Source organism: Protopterus annectens, chromosome 7.part0, assembly GCF_019279795.1.
Source record: "Protopterus annectens isolate FY-2018-M chromosome 7.part0, PAN1.0, whole genome shotgun sequence".
Classification (NCBI taxonomy): Eukaryota; Metazoa; Chordata; order Ceratodontiformes; family Protopteridae; genus Protopterus; species Protopterus annectens.
In genome coordinates this window covers 1,023,816,880-1,023,838,844 of record NC_056739.1, presented here as the reverse complement: position 1 = coordinate 1,023,838,844, position 21,965 = coordinate 1,023,816,880, and the positions used below count along the sequence as shown (strand labels likewise).

General features: G+C 38.2%; 1 protein-coding gene across 1 annotated transcript in view; it reads right to left on the bottom strand.

Moving 5' to 3' along the window:
* The window catches only part of GLDN (gliomedin), a 333,993-nt gene that overhangs the window by 271,247 nt on the left and 40,781 nt on the right, over nucleotides 1-21,965 (bottom strand). The window contains exon 2 of the mRNA XM_044077573.1: nucleotides 19,178-19,229. Within this exon, the coding sequence (XP_043933508.1) occupies nucleotides 19,178-19,229 (52 nt within the window). The remainder of the gene's footprint in view (nucleotides 1-19,177; nucleotides 19,230-21,965) is intronic.

Genomic DNA, 21,965 nt, shown 5'->3' with positions numbered 1-21,965 from the left:
CATTTGACTACTTACTCATTACGAATTGTGTTGCAGATATTTGTGCTGCACTTCTTTATTATTGTTTCCTAAGCAGTGATTATTTCTGCACAGTGATGTGGCATCACTTATCAACACTACAATGAGTGCACTCTTGCTTTTACAAAATGCACCGATTGAAATGAATTGTGCTCACTGTACTAAAAGCAAAACTTAAAGACAAACTGGGTCTACTTAATTCATTAACTATTTTTTTTTATTGTACACTTTATAAATTCCGATCAGTATTTGACAGTGTACTAGCCACTCCATATGACCTGTAAAATCTTTGCACAAAAGCTGTAATGAAATAGAATCGAATATAGATTTATTTCTTGTGCCTCTGCCCAAGCTGACCTCGAGTGAGTCAATATATTACCTAATATACATTTCCAAGTGTTCACCTCACAAGAGTTAGTGGTCAGTGGTGAACATGATGACCAGTATGACTTGGCGTACACATTATATCCATGGACTGATAAGCATGAGTGCCACATGTGCACGTGGACTCCATGAAGAGATATGATTCTAAGGCCTGTTTGATGGATAAATAACCAAAAAGTGTGGTGTAGTGTGTGCAAGAGCAAAAAACAAGAGTAAAAGATATTTTGCTCAATGTTCATAATAAAAACAGCAAAAGTTAAGCACTTTTGTCATTTTACAATAAACAGGACTTTTCATCAGAACCTAAAAATAAATTAGACCTATTAGACCTCACTTATTTTTTTTCATTATGTGATATTTTTGACATTACATTGTTTTTTACAAATTATTTTCTTGGATGAACATTTGAATCAGTGACATTCTCATCTGAAATAATTTTTTTGGTGATGAATTTTTATGTATGAAACCTCCTTTTTTAGTTCTGGGATCCTTTAAATTTCTATTACCAGATTCAATTTACATCTGGTAGGTGTAGCTTAATTTACTTTTTGGTTCTGATGAAGTCCTCTTTGTGGCAAAAAGACAAGAGGTCTTAACCTCAGCTATTTTTTATTATAAATGTAAAGCAAAATATATTTTACTCATGGTTTTTGTTCCTCCCTAAACCACACCATCTTTTTTGTTTATTTTGGTAGTGTGTGATGCCTTAGCTTTGGCTGTAGTTCTGTTTGAAGGATAGCAAAGTAGCTTTTTGTGTGGTATTTAGAGGCTGAGAGTTTCAGTTTTTATCCTGTTAATGAGAAGACTTTTGCTGTAATTAATAAGTGATGCTGTGAAATTAATGGGGTGGACTGAATTCTTGTGGAGACATATAGCAGCGGTGAAGGTGCATGCAAAGGATGGGCAGTTTTTGAAGTTTATTAACATGCATAGGTTCTGGAAAGAACTAGGTTTATAAAATTATTACAAAGGAGCTAATTTTTTAAGAAGGTGATTCTGTAATTTATTTTTGTGGAGCTGGTAATAACCAGATGGATCACATTATGACAGGAATGGCAATACTATTTACTAGGAACTTTTTTGCATCTTTGATGATATGATGATTGGTTGATTGGCAGTTTTAAGTGGTATGTAATTTACATTCTTGTTAATATCAGTTTTAAAAGAAAGGGCTGTGTCTAAACATGTTCCAAGTTTTTTATATTAATATATCCATTTGTTGGGGTTCCTTGCAGGGCTAGAAATTAATGGAAAACAATAGATGTGACATTTTTTAAATGTACTGTCTGAAGAACATTAGTTTGTTTTTTACATTGACAGATTTAGAAATATAGATCATTATTCTGGTAAGTTTACATTCTGAATGTGATCATCTCTCAAAACCTTTTTGCTCAAGAATTCTGGACAAAATCAAAGCATAAAATGGGGGTGTCAAAAGTCCCAAAATTAGGGTCAGTGTTTAAATATTAGTCTAATTAATTTAATAATTTAATATAGCAAAAGATTTTGCATGAACATGCATTTTCTGATCAAAAAGAAGTAGGAAACTATAATGCATGGCTTTATTGATTGGTTGACTGTAATCTTCAGTTTCCTGGCAGTTTACCAGGAAATCAAACATTTTAGGAGAGGCAGATCAAAAATATGTGGCAAAATTAGGTATGTTCTGCAAAATCAAAGTTGGGAGATATGGATGAGCTCATTGTATATACTACGGTGGCTTTGGCGAAAGGACAATATCAATAGAAAAATTGCATACGGAACATAATTGTTTGTAGCCAGTATACTTTAGATATTATTGATAAAGAGAGAAAATAGACTCGATCCTAGTACTGAATCATGGGGATCTTCTGCTGGTTGAGTTTTGGAGGTCAAGGAAAATGTCTTGTAGAGTGCATTATAATTCAAAGGACTGATGTACTGGGTAAGTGTGGGAATATAAGTGTCGTACGAATGCACAGTACATCAACAAAGTGAAAGAATACCACGTCACTGTTATACAAAGAGATTATTTAAGAAAAGTAAATAATTTCTTAAATAATGTTATTGTGTAATAGCAATAACCAACTCCTGGGTGTGATATATTGAGGATTTACCCATTGTTGCCTTTGTTTAATCACTCGGGCTTCACCCTTGTGATTAAACCACACCAACCATGGTTAAATCTTTAATATACCACACCCACTTATCAGTTATTGCCATATCATGTTACTTTTACAATGTCACTAAGGACTTCCTTCCAAATGTACTTTTTCCTAGCCTTTGCAGCTTCTTAAACTATATATTAATGTTTCATTATGGTAGGAAGATTATTAGATTTTAATATGTAAATAAAACCATGTCCCTGCATTTATGCCACATATTATGTACCATGCAATGTTGTTTTTTATTTCCTGCTTTATAGCGCTTTTCTCCCTGTGCTGCCACACAAAATGGGATTCACCTTCCCTTGTCCTGGTTAACATAAATAAATAAAAACATCTGCACCTGTTAGTTTAGTTAATCTTAAATTCATATCTCGGAAGATTATTTCCTTGGTTACTGGTGCATCAGCTAGAAAAAAACTTCTGCGCTTCAAATATTAACATATAAATATCCTTATAAAGTCTAACTTAAGAATTGTATAACTTTATAAACAACCTGTTTCTTATATACCTGAATTAGTGTCTTAATTTACTTTGAACTAATCGGTTCAATTTTCTGTCATTTTTCCCCAAACAAATTGGGGTATATTTACAACGTATGATGCCACCAGAGATCTAAGATATTGTGTAAACACCAAACTAGTTAGACAGCTTGATAAGAAGCATGTTTCCTTTATGAAAGGAAAACAGGTTTGCCACATATCTTTCCTTGTTAGTTCAAGAATTAGAGACAAAGGAAAAAATAATAGGTTTGTATGTGCATACTAGGCTAATGACCTCTAGGGCCCTTATACGCCTAGCCATGCAACCCAAATGCCTCCCATACATTTTGTTTATATAGGGGGTGATTTACTGACTGCATCTGTCCATCAGAGACATAGGTGCCAGACCAGGGGTGAACTTCTGATTACATAGGTCCAAGTTGCACTTAAACAGGGATAGGGAGCAACTCGACTTCACATGGATGGAGAGCCTGTTCCAGAGAATGGGAATTCTCTGAGAAATATATGTCTCATCAACATGTTCTGTTTATGTCACAACCAAGATTTACATCTTTTAATCTAGCAGTTCTGATACTGTTTGTTTTGTAGATGGTTAGATTCATCAACACAGGGCCCAGGGATCCCTTGCATGCTAGGCAAAGATGACTTCTCAGAAGTCTTTATGCTACTGATTAATGAGGGGTGGTTTTGAGGCAATGAGAGTAGGACTTTTGTTTATTCCCTGTATTCCTTTTGTAAGGAATCTTTGTTGGACATTCTAGTTGCTGCACGTGTCTGGTCTGGTACATTCCAAAGAGGGAATTATACTCTATGATGGGTCTGATGAGGGCCAAGTACAGTAGTATGATGACTTCTCTGTACCTAGATACCATGACCTTGCTTGTAAGTTGAGCAAAACAGAAGGATAGTCTTACTACCTTGGACATATATTGGTCAGAGGCTAGATTACTATCTACATGAGTTCCCAGATGGCTGACTAGCAAATCAAATTTTAGGGGTGTTTTACTGATGATGTAGTTACCCAGGGTGACAGAATTCTAAAAAGGTACTATAATGCATTTCTTGGTATTGAGTTTTAAGCCATGGCTTTTGCACAAAGTGTTTGTCTGTGTTAGACCTTCTTGAATGGTGTTCTCTTCTTGGGAAGATTTGATGACTGCTCCCAGTTTGCAATTATCTGTGAACCTGGTTAGTCAGAGATCTTTAACATTGGCTTTGACATCTGAAAACTGGATGAAAAAGAGGAGTGGGCCTAGCACAGAGCCCTGGGGGACTTCACTGGTCACTGATCTCTTTGTGGAGGTAGCTTCACCAATTCTAACCTCCTGGGTTGTATCAGTGTGTCAGCTAGCTATTCAGTGCATTATAAAGGGGTTTATAGCTAGTGTAATACAATATACCTACACCTATACCTATATAATACAATACCAGAGTGGGGTATTGTATGAAATGTTTTAGCCAGATCTAGGTAGGCAGTATGCATGATTTTCCTTTCATCCATTGCCTTAGAGACCTTTTCAAAGAAGTCCACCAGATTCATTGAGCATGACCTTCCTCTGAGAAAGCAAGCTGAATCCTGGTTGGGAGAGTGGCCTAATGGTTAAGGTGTTTGCCTTACAAACACAAGGTACAGGGTTTGAGTCTCACAGGGGATAATTGGCTAGGCTTAAAATGGCTCACAGGGGAAGTTAGTCTAGTACTAATCTATGAACCTATGGAGGTTTCCTATGTCCTTACTGATAATTTCCATGATAATTATTTTCATGGCTTTGCAATTAAGACTATTCAGACTAATGGGTCTGTAGTTTCCAGGATCTGTTGAAGGTCCTCTCTTATGAAGGGGGATGACCATCACATTTTTCCATTCATGTGACACAAACCCTGTTTTCAGACTATGCTTAAATAGTGACTCCAGGGGTCCTGAATTGCATTTGAGATTGCTCAGAAGGCATCCCGGGATGATACTGGGGTCCAGTGAGGCCATGTTTTTGCTTTTGTGAGTGTAGCCAGTACATGATACTTAGTTCTAGCTGGAGTGGTTATGTTGTAGGGTACTTTTTGGGGGAATGTTTGGGGTGGGGTGGGGGGTAAAGCTGTATCTCAGTATTTCTGATAACAGGTTTGCTGTATCACCAGGCCAAGTGAGGGTGGCAACATTAACTACCAGTTCAGCACATTGCTGTGTGGAGTCCTGACTTTTCTGACATAGCTGCTCAAAGGGAATGTACTAGTCATTGTATGGTACAATAAGTGGGGTGGGTAGGATGTATCCTTCATTGTTGAAAGAAGCAATGGCACTAAAGTGTAAAATAGGACTGATGTCTTTAAGTGTAAAACATGCATAGATCCTTAATTGGATTTTACTGGGTGGGTTGGCATCACATGACAATGTATTCATCTATTTAAAATGTTTTAAGATAGGTTTTACTTGCATCTGAAGAAGTCTTTGTATTCAGCAAGACGAAAAGCTCTTCATATTTATCATGCATTTTTTTAGTAAAAGCTTACAGAGTGAATTTACTTTGTCCTCTGCCTTTTGTTTGCCATTTTTTGCTTTTTTTTTGGTTTTTGGACCTTTGATAGCTGTGGAAGGCCTTATGTTTATTTTTCACCTAGGAGGCTATCTTAACCTCAAAGTTGGCTTTGTTTGGCCTAATTAGCCCTCTTAGTTGCCTATTTAGTTTGATGACGGAGTTTTTATCTTTATGGGAATTATAAGTTTTGCCATATTTTTTTTCCTTTTGTTGTATTTCTTGCTTAATTTGGGATGCCACCAGGGTGGTTTGTTTCTGGGGATAGTCCTGGGCTTACTTCTGGTAGGTACAGAAGCATCTATGTAGCCATTAACAGCAATTCAAGCATAGACTACGATGTTATTGGGGTTTGGAGGGGAATCGCATTCTGACAAACCATCACCAAATAAAAAGTAATTTTCCTTGAAATAATTCATAACTGTTACTGGTTCTAATGGAATTACAGAGTTAATTTTGATTTTGAAGGAGGTGGATTTATGGTTGGACCTTACCAGGGAGGATGAGTCATCGGGCGGGGTAGGGTGGGGTGGGTGTTCAGCTTTCTCCCATATTTGTGAGCATGAGGTCCAGTATGTTGGAGCTTCTAGTAGGAGTATTCACTATTTGGTCAAGGATGATTGCATTTTCAGTGTGCAGGAATCTCTGTGCCCTTAGATTTGAAGCCATGTAGGATTCCCAGTCTGTAGAGAGTAATTAAAGTCTCCCATGCCTACAGTGTTAGTTTGAATGGTAAATGTTTCTAGTAGGTCCAAATATGCATTGTGAGCTTCTTGGGACATGGAAGGTGACCTATAGCTATCTAGGACATGGTACAGGATTTTGTCTATGGTGATCTGCATGTGGAGGAACTCCAGCACGTTCATAGGTTCATAGGTTGGTACTAGGCTATCAGCCCTAGGGCCTATACAAGCCTAGCCATAACAATTCCCTGGCTATTTCTTCCCACATTATTTACTTTCCTGGACCCCTGTCTAGCAGGGCAACTGACGTGATCCCTGGGGTGAATTTCCTTTCTCCCATCCAATCGTCAAGGTTCCTCTTGAAGAGGTCCAAAGAGGCACTCTGCTTGACATGTATGGGCATTCTATTCCAGAGTCTGGGGAGTCTCTGGGTCAGGAACCTATCCCTCCAGCATGTTTTGTTTATTGTGATGGCAAGGTTTAGATCCCTGGAGCGTGTAGCTCTGAGGGATTAGGTTCGTTCATAGGTTCGTTCATAGGTTCGTACTAGGCTATCTGCCCAAGGGCATTTATAAGCCTAGCCCATAGTTATTTGGCTTTCGCCACCCCTTTAGTTTGAATAAAACTATGCCTATTATTTTGCTGTGCCTCTGTCAAGCAGTGACACTGAAGTAATCCCTGGGGTATATCTGCGATCCCCCATCCATTGGTCAAGATTCCTCTTGAACAAGGCCAGCGAGGTGCTCTGCCTCACATGTACCGGGATTTTGTTCCACAGCATAGGGAGTCTCTGGGTGATGAATCTGTCCCTCCAGCACATTCTATTAATAACCGTGTCAAGGTTTAAGTCTCCGCCCTTGTGGTTCTGAGGGATCTAGATTTTTGAGGTGAAGCATATTCATCAAATCAGGGTTTGACATGGCCTTATATGTCAGGCACAGGTCACCTCTGAGCAAGTGGTATGAGACTGAATAGAGCTGGAGTTCTTTCAGTCGGGCAGCATAAGACATATTTTTGAGACCCTTTATCCTTTTGGTGAGGAACTTTTGGGGCCTTTCCAGCTGCTGCAGGTGTCGGGTCAGATACATTCCGAATGGGGCATTGTACTCAATCATAGGTCTAATGAGTGATGAGTACAGCGGGACGATGACCTCCCTTGATCTAGATGTGAATCCCTTCATGATCAGGTGGGCAATGTAGAAGGTTTTCCTAACTACTTTAGCAACATGAGTGTCAAGCGAAGGCTACTGTCAACCTGGGTCCCCAGATCCCTGATGACTTCTTCTGTGCTCAGTGGATTGCCACCTATATGGTAGCTAGGGGTAACCTTGTTTTTCCCGAAGGGTATGACTATGCATTTCTTGGCATTTAACTTTAGGCCATAGCTCTGGCACCAGTTATCCGTTTCTGTGAGGCCCTTCTGAAGGATATCTGTGTCAGATGTGTTTTCGACTATGGCGCCCAGTTTGCAGTCATCTGCAAACTTTGTCAGCCATAACCCTCCTGTGTTTGCTTGTACTTCAGAAAAGTAGATGCCAAACAAGAGTGGACCTAGGACTGATCCCTGTGGGACACCACTTGTGACAGGCTTTGAGTCTGACATGGCTCCAGCAACTCTGACCCTGTGGGTTCTGTCACTTAGCCAGTTTGCAACCCATCTTGTGATGTATGGGTTTACATTCAAGCTGATGAGTTTTTCGATGATACCTGAGTGGGGTATTGTGTCGAAGGCCTTTGCCAGGTCAAGGTAGGCTGTATGGACTGCCTTTCCCTCATCAATGGCCTTGGTGACTGTCTCGAAAAAGTCAACCAAGTTTAAAAGGCATGATCTGCCTTTGACAAAGCCAAACTGGGTTGGATCCAAAGTCTGCAAGTTCCCTGCAACAGCTCTGGGTTTGACATGGCCTTGTATGTTAAGCAGAGATCGCCTCTGAGTAGACAATATGCGACAGAGTATAGCTGGAGTTTTTTAAGGTGGTCAGCGTAGGGCATCTGCTTTAGGCCTGTGATTCTTTTAGTGAGGTATTTCTGAGGCCTTTGCAGTTGTTGCAGATGTCTTGAGAGGTACATACCAAATGGGGCATTGTATTCTATAATGGGTCTAATGAGGGATGAGTACAGTGGGACAATGACCTCCTTTTTTCTGGATGAAAAGCCCTTCGTGATGAGGTGTGCCACATAGAAGGATTTCCTGACTGCTGTGGCGATGTGGTTATCGAAGGTGAGACCACTGTCCACCTGTGTCCCTAAGTCTCTTATCACACTTTCTGTGTTTAGTGTACTGCCACCTATATGGTAATTCATGGATACATGTTTTTCCCAAAGGGGATAACAATACATTTCTTGGCATTGAGCTTGAGCCCATGGCTCTGGCACCAAGCATCTGTTTCTGTAAGGCCCTTTTGTAGAGTATCCACATCATTTGGGGATTCAATAATGGCTCCCAGTTTGCAGTCATCTGCAAACTTTGTTAGCCAGAGTCCCTTAGTGTTGACCTGTACTTCAGAGAAGTAGATGTCAAACAAGAGCGGCCCCAGGACTGAACCCTGAAGTACTCCACTTGTCACTTGTCTGGAGCTGGATTTGGAGTCGGCTACTTTTACAGTGTGGGTTCTATCAGTAAGCCATTTAGCAACCCATTGGGTGACATAGGGATTAATATCCAACTTAGTAAGTTTATCTATGATTCCAGAGTGGGGGATGGTGTCAAAGGCCTTGGCAAGGTCTAGATAGGCTGTGTGGACCACCTTACCCTTGTCCATGGCTCTGGAGACTGATTCAAAGAAGTCAATCAGGTTCAGGAGACAAGATCGGCCCTTCACAAACCCAAACTGGGTGGGGTCCAGTGTTTGAAGGTTGCCAATGTCTTTGTTTATAAGTTCCATGATAATACACTCCATGGCCTTGCAGATAAGGCTTGTCAGACTGATGGGACGGTAGTTTCCGGGATCCAAGGTGGATCCCCCTTGTGGATTGGGATAACTGTAGCTCTGCCACTCAGTGGGCATGAAACCTGAGGTGAGGCTATGATTAAACATGACACTTAGGTGAGGTGCCAGTTCATACTGTAGTTCATGTAGTACACAGCCCGGGATGTCATCTGGTCCCATGGATGCTGTATTCTTGGCTTTAGAGAGTGCGTTTTGTACCTGTGTGGCCGTTATTACTGGAATTTGGCAATCTTCCGGTATTGAGATGGGCCATTTAGGGGGTGAGAGGGGGGTGAAGTTGGCACTGAATCGATCTGCCAGGATATTGGCAATATCCTTTGGATCAGTATATTTATTGCCATTCTGTTTTAGCTCAGAGCAGATCTGAGCATTGCCATTTAGATTCTTGACATAGTTATAGAATGCTTTGTGGTTGTCTTTGGAATCTTTGGCAATTTTATTTTCATAACTAGCTTTGGAGGATTTTATGAAGCATCTCAGTTTCTTACTGAGGCTAATAAAGGAGTCTTTTGCATCCTGGGACTTTCCTCTTTTCTGCAAAAGTTTCTTCCTTTTGTTGTAAAGTTTGTTTATGGCAGGGGACCACCAGATTGGCTTCCTTTTTTTGGATGAGAGCATTTTGGTTCTATTTGGGATGGCACGATTCATGCATGAGTGGATGTGCTCGTACAGTGCCTTAGTGTAGGATTCAGCAGTTGAACTTTCAGTTCCCGTCTGCATGGGTGTCATGAAGTTTGTCACTTCTGACTTGAGTAGCATGAAGTTGGCTTTGGAGAAGTTTTTATGGTGGTTTCTTTACTGGGGGTGGGGTGTGGATGTTAAGGGTGATTAGCTTATGGTCAGACCCGACTAACGAGGGGTGACCATAGGTATGGAGCATTGATTTGCCATGTTGGTAATGACCAGGTCTAGGATATTGGAGCCCCTGGTGGGACTATGGATTAGTTGATCCAGGGCATTGGAATTTATGAATTCCAAGAACCGTTGCGCAAAGGTGTTGGGACATGAGTAGTTTTCCCAGTTAATGGCAGGGTAGTTAAAATCACCCAGAATTAGGGTGTTTGGTTCTATCTTAATATTTTCCAGTATGTTTAAAAAGGTGTAGTGAGAATCTTGGGGTATGGTGGGGGATCTGTAGCAAGCTACAATTTGCATTGCAGTCTTACCTAGTGTTAGTTGCACTTGGAGAATTTCAGACACATTGTGTTGTCCAACTAGCCTGGTGGTGTGAATATCCTTGGTGAATATTGACACTCCTCCACCTTTAGTGTTTCGGTCCTGGTTTGGTGGCTGAAAAGTGTGGTAAGAGTTGTAGCCTGGTATTGCAGGGGTGCTCTCTGGAGCCTTGAACCAGGTCTCAGTTACTGCACAGATATCGATGTTCTCCATTTTTAGGAGTGCCTCGAGAGAGTGCATTTTGAGGTTTAGACTTCTAGCATTGAGTAGCATTACCTTCAGATTTTGCATGCTTGTACCTGTTACGGTGGTGGTTTTGTCCTTTGAAGTTTGCCTAGAAAAGGCACTATAGGGGTGGCAAGAGCCTTAGCCAGTAATCTGAATCCCAGGGGCGACAGATGGAGACCATCTCTGGTAAAGCATCGTGGTCTGTCAATCATGTCATCCCAGGCAGACAGATACTGAATCCCCTTTGAATGACACCATAAGCTTAGCCAATTGTTGAAGTCAATCATTTTATCCTTATATTGTGGTATAATTCTGGGCGAAGGCAGGATGCTACTCAGGGCTAGGGTCATACCTGCCTGGGCCACATGATCCGAGAGCTCTTCCATGTCTCTTTTCATGTAGTCCAGGGAGGTACATCTCAAGTCATTCACTCCAACATGGACAATGACAGAGTCATATTTGTACTTGTTGTGGAGTGACTTGAGTGCATGCATTATGTGGCGGATCCTGGCACCTGACAGGCAGCTGACTGTAATTTTCTCCTTATTCAACCTGGTGAGAGGGACATCAGTGTGCCGGACTATAGAGTCACCTATGACTAAAGTGTTAGGTACATTGTCTTGCCTTAAGGGCTGTTGCTGGGTGGCACACTGGTGTTGTGAACTATGTGACGCATTGGTTGTGATTGGTGTTTGTTTGCGTTTCAGCTTCAGAGGTCTTTGTTGCTTGGGCAGGTTACAGTTAAGGGCCTCTGCATATGTGGATTTAGTGTTGCTATATGTGGGTGTTGGTGGTGCGGGTTTAGAAGGGCTATGTGTTGCTTGAGGTGTAGTGTGGGTGTTAACCTTCTCCTCTTGACTGTTTAGCACAATCTTGGGTGGAGAGAGCTTTGCTTCCATTTTGGCTATGTAAGTGCATCTCTCACAGGTTGTAGTGTTGGGTGGTAGGAGGAGAGGGTTGTCTGTGTACATGAGGCAATTGCTGCATTGCCCCAGTATGCCCAGATTCACCAGGTGGACAGGAGAAATCACCGGAAGCTGACCCTTGGACATGCCTGGTTTGGGGCTTTTTTTTCTTCTTTGTAAAGTACAGGAGCTGTTTCCTTAGCAAGGTACTTTGCAATTATAGGCTGTTTAGTGCCTACTATTAATTTCTCCTTATTAACAAGGAGAGTTCAGTGTTTGTATGAGTTTAAGGCTTCCTAGTGCTTTCCAGCAGGTATTAGAGAAAGTGCTAGTCACAGGGATGCTTAAAGGTAAGATTGAAAAGAATGCACTCTGCAGTGTGCACTAGAGAAGTTAGATGTGAAAGTAGGTAACTTGAGTTTTACCTATTTAAAAGTTAAGGTTTAGTGGAGAGTTACTATTTTTAAAACATCAAGATGGATTGAAAGGGGTGGTCACTTTTGTAATTTGGTACTATGAAATACTGTAGGATGGCCAATAAATTTAAATAATTGAAGGGGTGGGATTTCAAAAATGATGATTTTGTGATTACTCACATAAGCCAGTGAAAGTAGAGAGAAATGAGATATATGGTCAGATTAACATAAGAGGCGGGCAACTAGAAAGACAGTGGTATTTAACAACACAACTTAAATGGGTGGGAGAGCGGGAAAAATTCTGCCTGACTCAGAACAGAGAGAGCTGTGGTCTCTTTTGAAGTTTTAATATGCTGTTAAAACAGAATGCAAGCAAAACACAAGGTAAAGAAAACAAACTACAGTATTCAAAATATAGAAAGGCAATACAGTAATACAAAAAATATAAGCAAACTAACCTTTCCTTCACAGCAAAGTGTAGCAGAGTCTGGATGAGCCTTTCTGGTAAAGCTCTGAAATGTTTTAGTTTACTCAAATAGAAAATTTAGTTCCTAGCTCCACCCCCTCTGTTAACAAGTGATTAACCTTAAATGACCTCTTCTGTCTTATGAATGAGTCCTTAATTAATCAGTTCTTATTTCTGCCTGACTCAGAACAGAGAGACCTGTATGACCACCCTAGAGGTATGCTGGTGACAAAATCAGGGATTGATTTTAAACAACACTGTTTTATAGTTAGAAGCTGCCAAAATAACATGTTTGCAACAGCATTCATTTTCTGGAGGATATGAATTCTAAAACAACTGCTGTAATTTGATAGCTGCAATCTTCACAATTTTGCCAATAAACCACACATTTTACAAGGAGCAGACCAAAAGTAAGAGGTAAAATTGGCAATATTCTGTGAAATCAAGGACATTTGAGAAGTGTGAGGGTCAAAGATTAACCAAAAATATCCTTTCAAATGGCTTGAAAGATGTACTGCAGTCTTGCTTGTTACGTACCACAAGACCTTGACAGGTAAGGTTATTACCAATTGGATTAGATCATCTGTTACCAATGGAGCTTTCTTCTGGACTATATCTATTCAGAGCATTTGTAAGGCTGTCACATTGTCAGTTAGCCTTTGCAGGATATTATAAAGTCAATATTTAGTCTAGGGGCAGAGCCAAATCTGACTTCTCAGTCTTGTAAGAATTAGTTTAGTGCAAACAAATATTAGTAGAGTCTGTATGACATGCTACTTGATATTCGTTTAAATCATTCAATGTCATTTCTTGTAACAAAAAAAAAAATATACAATACTGTGATATGCTCCCTACATCAGTAAACATATGAGTCATGAGGTCATTGCTATAGGATAGGCTTAGATCCTCCAGTTCACGTTGATAACTCTGCAGATACTGGGTCTGGTAGCAACTACAAAAGTGGATAGTTCTGAGACACGTGTGTGTGTGTGTGTGTGTGTGTGTGTGTGTGTGTGTGTGTGTGTGTGTGTGTGTATATATATATATATATATATATATATATATATATGAGTTCTGTGTGTTTCATCATACATTCGTTATATCAGATGTTAGGTGGGAAGATTTTTGTCTCAAACCTCTGGTTCATTACAGGATGCAAGAATTTGTTTTGTGGGATTACTACACAGTGGGATTTTACCCTTTTCCCACTATTTAGCAATATTGGATTAAGTATGTATATATATATATATATATATATATATATATATATATATATATATATATAAAATTACCAGGTGGTGTAAGGGTATAGGAGAGCTTGCCCCCGTCATAAAACTTTTTTTCTATTGACTTTCAACCATTTGTGGTTGATGTAGTATGTGCTGGTTTTGTAAGTTAGCAATGTAGTGAGCTATATATATAGACATATATATATATATATATATATATATATATATATATATATATATATTCAATTCCTTGAGTAAGAACTGTAAAAAGAAATGCATTATGGAGAGATGATAGGGGTCTGAATGGAGAGATGATAAATGAGCAAGCAAAGGACAGTAGTATTGCTGGAACTGAATTAATCTGAAGTCTTGGTGAGTACCTTCACAAGGTGGACCCTGTTTTTCACAAAATATCACCAAGATGACACTGATATATAGACTGTATTTTATACAGCAGATATTATGGACAGAAGTAGGTTAAAAATAAAAAAGATAGCTAGCTACACAAGACCCAGGATAAAAAAGTGTCCAATCCTGGTGGATGCACTGATACCAGGACTGGAAAAAAATGACAATGTAGAATCCTCAAGGCATGGAAATTCCTACAATGGGGCCAGGCCATGGCCAGGGGGAGGATGCCCACCCCCCATTGTAGAAGGAAGTAGCAGTCCACAAAAATCACAAAAACTGATAGGCCAAAAAAGAATCATAAAGATGATAGAGTGGACTATTGAGGATGAGAAGAAAATTATGTATTGTTACTATTGTGCAAGAAGCACAGAATTTCCAGACAGAAGGTATACAAAAAAGATTAAGAGAGAAATTATAAGAAAGAAAAATACTTGCACAAGAAAAACTGTCAGAAGCTTCAAATAAAATTTGTATTCGTCAATACTACAGATTTATGAAAAAACATTATATAGACCAAGAAACATTGGGCCGTTTGGAAAAAGAAGTGACTGAGGAAGTGAGAAAATATAAAGAACAAAATCTAGAGATTTCTGAAAATAAATATGGACATGGGAAAGAAAGAGAGATCTGATACGGTGCAATGTTTACAAAAAGGAGAAAGCCAAATTAACCAAAACAAAAATGCAGCTCCAAAGATATTTGAAAAGAAATACAGGCAAAGGCATCCGAATATGGAAAATTTCACAATGCAAAAAATAAGATCACAAAGAGGGAATGTAGAACAGAAGATTAGTAAAGTAGAAGGAAAAAAATATAGAAGCTGAAATAATAGAATACCTGCAAAGTAAGGATTTAGTGTAGAAAGTGTAACACAGGTTATGTCAAAGCATGCTGGAACAATGAGTCCCCCAAGGAAGGAGAAACAGGAGGAGCAGGAGACATCTGAAGAAGAAATATGGACATGGGAAAGAAAAAGAGATTTAATATGGTGCAAAATTTATGCAAATGAGAAAGCAAAACTAATCAATACAAAAAGAGCAGCACCAAAGAGATTTGAACAGAAATATAGGCAAAGGCATCAGGATATGGAAAATCTTCAGCTACAAAAAAAAAATAAATAAAAAAAAGAGATCAAGTAAAAAAAAGAGGAGTAATAATGGAGAAGTTAAAAGAATAGAAAGCGAGGTTATGGATTACCTGCAAAGTGAAGGATTTAGTGTAAAAAATCTAACTCTGATAACATCACAGCAGGATAGAATAATGGATCCCAAATTAAGGAGAAACCAGTGCAGCGGGAAACATCTGATCAGTTGCCATATTGAGATACTTTGCAGCCTTCCACAGTAAATCAGTACAAACATTCAACTGGAGATGCACAGCAAGGGAAGGAATAGGAAACTGTGGTAACTCTGATACAGTCAGTACTGTGGAGTGGTAGGCCATTAAGTTCCCATATGAAAGAGCAACAGATGACACAGGATGAAACTGAAGAGAATATGGCACGGGAAAATGCTCTGGAACTTTCTATGGAATACCCACAGGAAATGGAGACTAAAGAATGTGCCCTCAGTTTAGAAGAGTTGTTTGATGTAATAGAGATGGGCAGACATATTAAGATCAATGAATGAAATAGATTACAGAAAGTCAGTAAAACCCAGAAACTTAGAAGTTTGATAAAACAAATGAACACAGTAATTAGGACTGTTCATAGAAATTCATGTGATATAACAGAAGTAAATAGATATAACAGAAGTAAATATGATATTTATATGTAGCTATGCAGCTAAATTAATAATAGATAAAAGTGTTACTACAAAAAGAAGGGGAGAAATCAAATGCCATAGTGGAAATATCAAATAGAGAAAACTATAAAGCAATTAAGACAAGAAGTGTCACTGTTAGAAGAGTATAGAAGAGGGAACAGATCAACAAAAATTCTCAAAAAGATGGATGCGATAAAAGCAATGTGCAGTATCAGAACAGATCAGGATCTATCATGCATTAACAAACCAAGAAGAAACTTAACAGTGTAGAGGGTGTGATCTGCACTTCCTAAATTATATTAAGCACCTAGTTCATTAATAAAAATTGAACTGTAAAAATACATGCTACAAAATAATAAAATAGTAGGTAGTGCAAAGCTGAGTTAAAAACTGAATATCCTTTATTGAAACACACAAACTATTGCAAATAATAAACTAAAAATATTAGTATGGGCAGAAAAACTTAAAAACTATGCAGATAAATATAAAGGAAAAGTACAAAATAAACAATTTATTGATGACCCAAATAAGTTTTATAGGGAATTGGGAAAGAAGGCAAACAGAATTGAAACACCATAAAAAAGAAGAAATAGATACATTTTGGAGAAATATCTATGAAGATACTGTGGAACATAACAAAGTTGCTAAATGGATAGAAAAGGTAAAAGAAAGAATAAGAAGTTCAAATGTTCAGGATATGAACTGGGGTGATGTAGTGACCAGAGAAATTGAAATAAAGTTAAGAAAAGCTCCTAATTGAAAACGCCTGGCCCAGATGCAGTACCTAACTTCTCGCTAAAAGTATTAACATCTTTACATGAAGATTTAGCCATGATTAAGAACTATTTAGATGTGTACCCCAAATGGACAGCAACCTGGTTAACAACAGGTAAAACAATACTCCTACTTAAGAGCGAACCTGCAAGCTATCCTAAAAACTATAAACCAATAACTTGCCTTCCAATGATGTATAAAATATTCACTGGAATTGATGCCGACAGAGTATATAGTCATTTAGAAGAAAATTCAATCATGGCAATCCAACAAAAGGGTAAAAAGAAAGTCATATGGAGCAAAGGATCATTTGTTGTTAAACACAGTCATAATGGAAAACGGTAAAAAGAGGAAGAATCTTACTATGGCATGGACAGACTGCAAAAAAGCATTTGATATTATCCCACTTTTATGGATAAAAGAGTGCTTAAAAATGTATAAGATGCACCCTATACTGGTCTATTACATTACAGTGACCATGAAACAGTGGCAAACCACTTTACAGTTAAGCCATGATAAAGAACAAATTATTATTGCAGGGATGAAAATTCAAAGGAGGATATTCCATGGTGACTCTTTGTCAACACTGCTTTTTTGTCTTGGCATTAACACATTAACCTGTTTACTTAACAAATTAAGTCATGACTACAGTTTGGCTCCCAGAAAACAACAAAGCATAAATGCTTCTCACCTTGTTTTTAGGGTGAATTTTAAACTGTATAGTTCATCAGATGAGGAACTGAAAGCACAACTGCAAGTTGTCAAAACTTTTTCAGATGACATAAAAATGTTATTTGGTCTTGATAAATGTGCAAAAATAACCTTCAAAGAAGGAAAGCTGCCGCACCAAGAAAACATCAGTCTGGGAGAGGAAGGTGATATAAAAGAACTTGAGCAAGTGGGAGTGTATAAATATTTGGGAACTGATGAAGGATCAACAATAAAACAGTAACAAATTTGAATAAAACTTAGTAATTAATATTTAAGAAGATTAAAATTAATACTGAAAACAGCATTGACATTTAGGAACAAAGTCCAAACTATAAACCAATTTGCTCTTCCTGTCCCAACTTAAAGTATTGGAGTGACTGAGTGGTCCCAAAAGGTGTTGGATTGGTTGGACAGAAACAAGAAGGATGCTTCATGCTTATCGAATGATTTATAAAAATCAGTGTATAACAAGACTATATATTCCCAGTTCTGAAGGAGGTATGGGTCTCCTCGAAATTGAATACATGTATAGATCTGCAATCATAGGACTGCATACATATCTGCTAACCTCACAAGACCCAAATGTCGTGACAGATTTAAAACATGAGGAGAATAATTCTAAGATGACTTCTCTGCTTAGTTTAACAGAAGCATATTGGTGTCAAGTGAGAATGGAAATCAAACGAGAAGTAAATAAAAACAAGGCAGCAACTGAATGTACCAAAAAACAACAAAAAAAGTATATAAGGTGAAGGATTAGATGAGAAGGCAAGAAATGTTGAAAATGCATAAATATAGCTGCAAGTATAGAAAACTCTTAGAACATCCTCATGTTGATCAGGATCAAATGCAGGAATGATTAAGGAGAGGTGAATTTAAACCAAAAGATGAAAGGTGAATATTGATAGTGGACTACGTACATTTTGGTTTACAAAGTCCATTGAACATGTGGGAGAAAGAGACAAATGTAGGTTTTGTAAAACAGAATTGGAAATATTTGTGGATCTTGTTGCTTGTTGGCAGAAGGGCTGTATACTGAAAGACATAATGATGTGCCAAGACTGTTGCACTGGGGATTATGCAAACATTATAGTATTGAAGTAACTGAAAAGCACTGAAAAATGAGCCACAAAGCATTATAGAAAATGATGAAGTCTATCTCACATGGGATCATCCATTACCAACAGTTCAAAAAAATAGATGCGAGAAAACCAGATATAGTAGTCCATGAAAAGAAGACAAAAAGTAGCATGTAACATTGAAATTGCTAGAGAGAGATACACAACATACAAAGTCATAAAATACCAGGATCTGCAGGCAGAAATGAGGACAATGCGGAATAAGGATACCCAGACAATTTGAATAGCAGAAAGAGCAACGGGTCTTATAAAAAAGAGTTTACAGTCATACTTAGACATGTTACCAATAGATATAACTCTGTACATATTAAAGGAGGAGTAATTGCTGGGCACATTGCAAGTGCTGCGAAGGGCACTTCTGGCTAACATCAAATATTGAAACAATACTAATTTCATGAACTTTAATCATACTTTGATTTAGGAATGGAGTGCATTTCCATCATGGTATTAGAAACCCAAAAGACTCTGAGAAATTAAAAATAAAAATAGATAGATAGCTATTTAGATATATATGGTAACCCTTCAATTATTCTACTGGAATCAAGAAAAAGAGGGTGACAGTAAGGAAGCATTATGAGATAAATTTTTGAAACATATTATTCTATCAAAAATCTGCATTGATCAGGAGTTAGTAATTAAAATGTTATTATCAGCCTTTCCAATAACTAAACATTATTTATCTTCCAGATAAAAACATTTAACATGGCTCAGCTAATACTCAGTAGCTATTTTAAGTTAAACCCACCTGTTAAGCATATTCCCTTTGTAGTGTTGCACAAGCTTACCAGCACTTTGACCTAGAAAAATAAATAAATTAATCAATCAATCAAATAAATAAATAAATAAATAAAGGTGCTAATTAAATAAAGCATGCAGAACTCAAACTGACAATAAGATCAACAGCATTTTTAAGCTGCTTTACTATTCTGGTATGAAAAATGGTGAGAAGTTGGCACAGCAGAGACAACATGAATACCTGCTGTCAAAACATTGTTTTTATAATCTGAAGCAAAGAAACGGTAATATATTTAAAAATATTTCAATAACAAGGATTAGGCAGCTAGTCACAAGCACAATTTCTGCATTTTCTTCTGCATTTTCTTATACAAAAATGTATGTAAAATCATGCACGTACAAGTTGTATGATGAATCATCAGCATACATCTCAACATCTTAGCACAAGAAATCTGGACAAAGCCAAAAATAACGGGGTGACAAAGGCCCAAAAATAGAGATAAATTTTAAATATTGCTCTCATAAACTTAGAAAATTGCTAGAATAAGAGGTTTCGTCTTACCACACATTTTCTGAAGGATATGAAGTCCAAAACTCAAATGTCTGTCATTATTTAGTGAATTAAATCCTCACTGTTTTCCAGAAAACCACAAAGTTTATGAGGAACAGGCCAAAAATAGAAGGCAAAAATCTGGAGAGTTGACAGGTATGGTCACCAGATAAAGCCTGTCCAGTACTCAATGCACTTTCAAGACACAGGAAATGGAATGGATATTTTGAATGTGAAAGGGGAAATAATGACGTAGGTGTGATGTTAAAAAATTCAAATCAAAATATTGCATACCTCCAAACTTTATTGCTCAGGAATTGGACAAAACTAAATACAATAGGAAAACAAAGATCCAAAATTAAGGACAAATTTTAAATAATGCTCTTAAACATAGATAATAATTGGTAGAATAACAGATTTTGCGTTAACATGCATTTTCTGGAGGATATAAAGTCTGAAACACAAATGTCTCCCATTATTTAGTGACTATAACATGCAACATAAGGGCAGAAACCTAATTTATTAGAACATTAAAATCACACAGTTTAATACTTTGACACAGCATTCAAGGAAGTATGAGAAAAAATAATATCTGACTTTGTTAAAAAATAAAGCTTAAGTAATTATACAACCAATGTATATCTCTACTCAGTTAAGCTGACATTTCCAGTTTATAGCTCTACTTATTTTTTAGGAGTACGTGTATTCAGCTTTAAAATTAACATGCTTTTTTCCTTAGTTATATAGTGTGCCAGTGGGTAAAGTTGTCACCTCACAGCAAGAGGTTCTCAAAGTTCGATTCTCTGCCAAGATGCTTTCTGTGCAGAGTCTACGTGTTTCCCTGTGGTCATGTGGGTTTTCTCCAGGTGGTCCAGTTATCTCCCACATTCCAAAGACATGCAGTAGTTGTACTGTCAATCTAAACTGGCCATGAGGTAGGTGTGTGTGTGTGTGTGTGTGTGTGTGTGTGTGTGTGTGTGTGTGTGTGTGTGTGTGTGTGTGTGTGTGTGTGTGTGTGTGTGTGTGTGTGTGTCCCATGTGCAAAAATGGGAAAAAGGGGTTGTGGATGGACAGATGGATGGATATAGTTTGCACAGACATACCGCCAACAGAGTTATCCTGTCATTTCTCAAATGTAATGGATTTTAGACATGTAATATATATCACTTGAATGGCAGACTGAGAAATACTGATAATAAAACCTTCCATTCATAGGTTCATAGGTAAGTACTAGGCTAGCTGTCCTTATGGGCCATTTTAAGCCTAGCCAGTTTCCCTTTGTGTGCTCAAAATAACCTACCCCATTTGGTTATAGATTGGTCTTACCCATCCCATGGGTGATAATCATATATTACACCTAATGAGAGTAACTGGGATCATACCACAGATAATTTGAGGGGACTCATGCATGTATTTTGGAACTGCATCAGTCTGTCAGTACAGAGGGCAGTCCTGAGGTAAATTTCCCCATCCTAAGATCTAAGTTGAGTTTAAAAATGGACAGGGACGAACTTTGTTTTATGTTGATGTGGAGTCTGTTCAAGAACAAAGGTGGATATACTCGTCCCTCCAAAAAGTTCTGTTGATGTTGCAGAAGAGGTTTAGATCCCTGGGCTGTGTACTTATGATGCAATTTGACTTGCTGATGTGCAGTAAATCTATAAGCCATGAGTTGGAGAATGCCTTGTATGTTTGAGACAGGTCTCCACTTAGCAGTCTGTAGGATAGAGACTATAGTGACAGGGCTTTGAGATGGTTCATGTAGGACATGTTTTTTAGGCTTTGTATGCTTTTAGTAGAGGATCTTTGTAGGCATTCCAATTGTTGCATGTGTCTGGACAGATACATGACCAAGTGGGCATTATATACAATGACTGGCCTAATGAGGGGCTGAGTAAAGGGGGACAATAACATCCCTAGATCTATGCACAAGCCCTTGGTTTATAAGCTGTGCAGTATAGAAGGACCTTCTTACAACAGTCAGCACATGTTGGTCAAAAGTTAAGTCACTGTCCACATAAGGTCCTAAATCTTGAGCAACTGGTTCATCTCATAGGGGGTGTACTGTCAATGTGGTAGTTCCCTGGAGCAGATGACTTCCCAAAGGCTACAATAATGCATTTTTCAGCATTTAGTTTCAGTCCATGATTTTGGCACCAGTTAATTATTTGAGTCAAAACTTTCTGCAGGATGGTTAAGTCTTCTGTGGATTCAATATCTGCTCCTAGATTGCAGTCATCTGCAAACT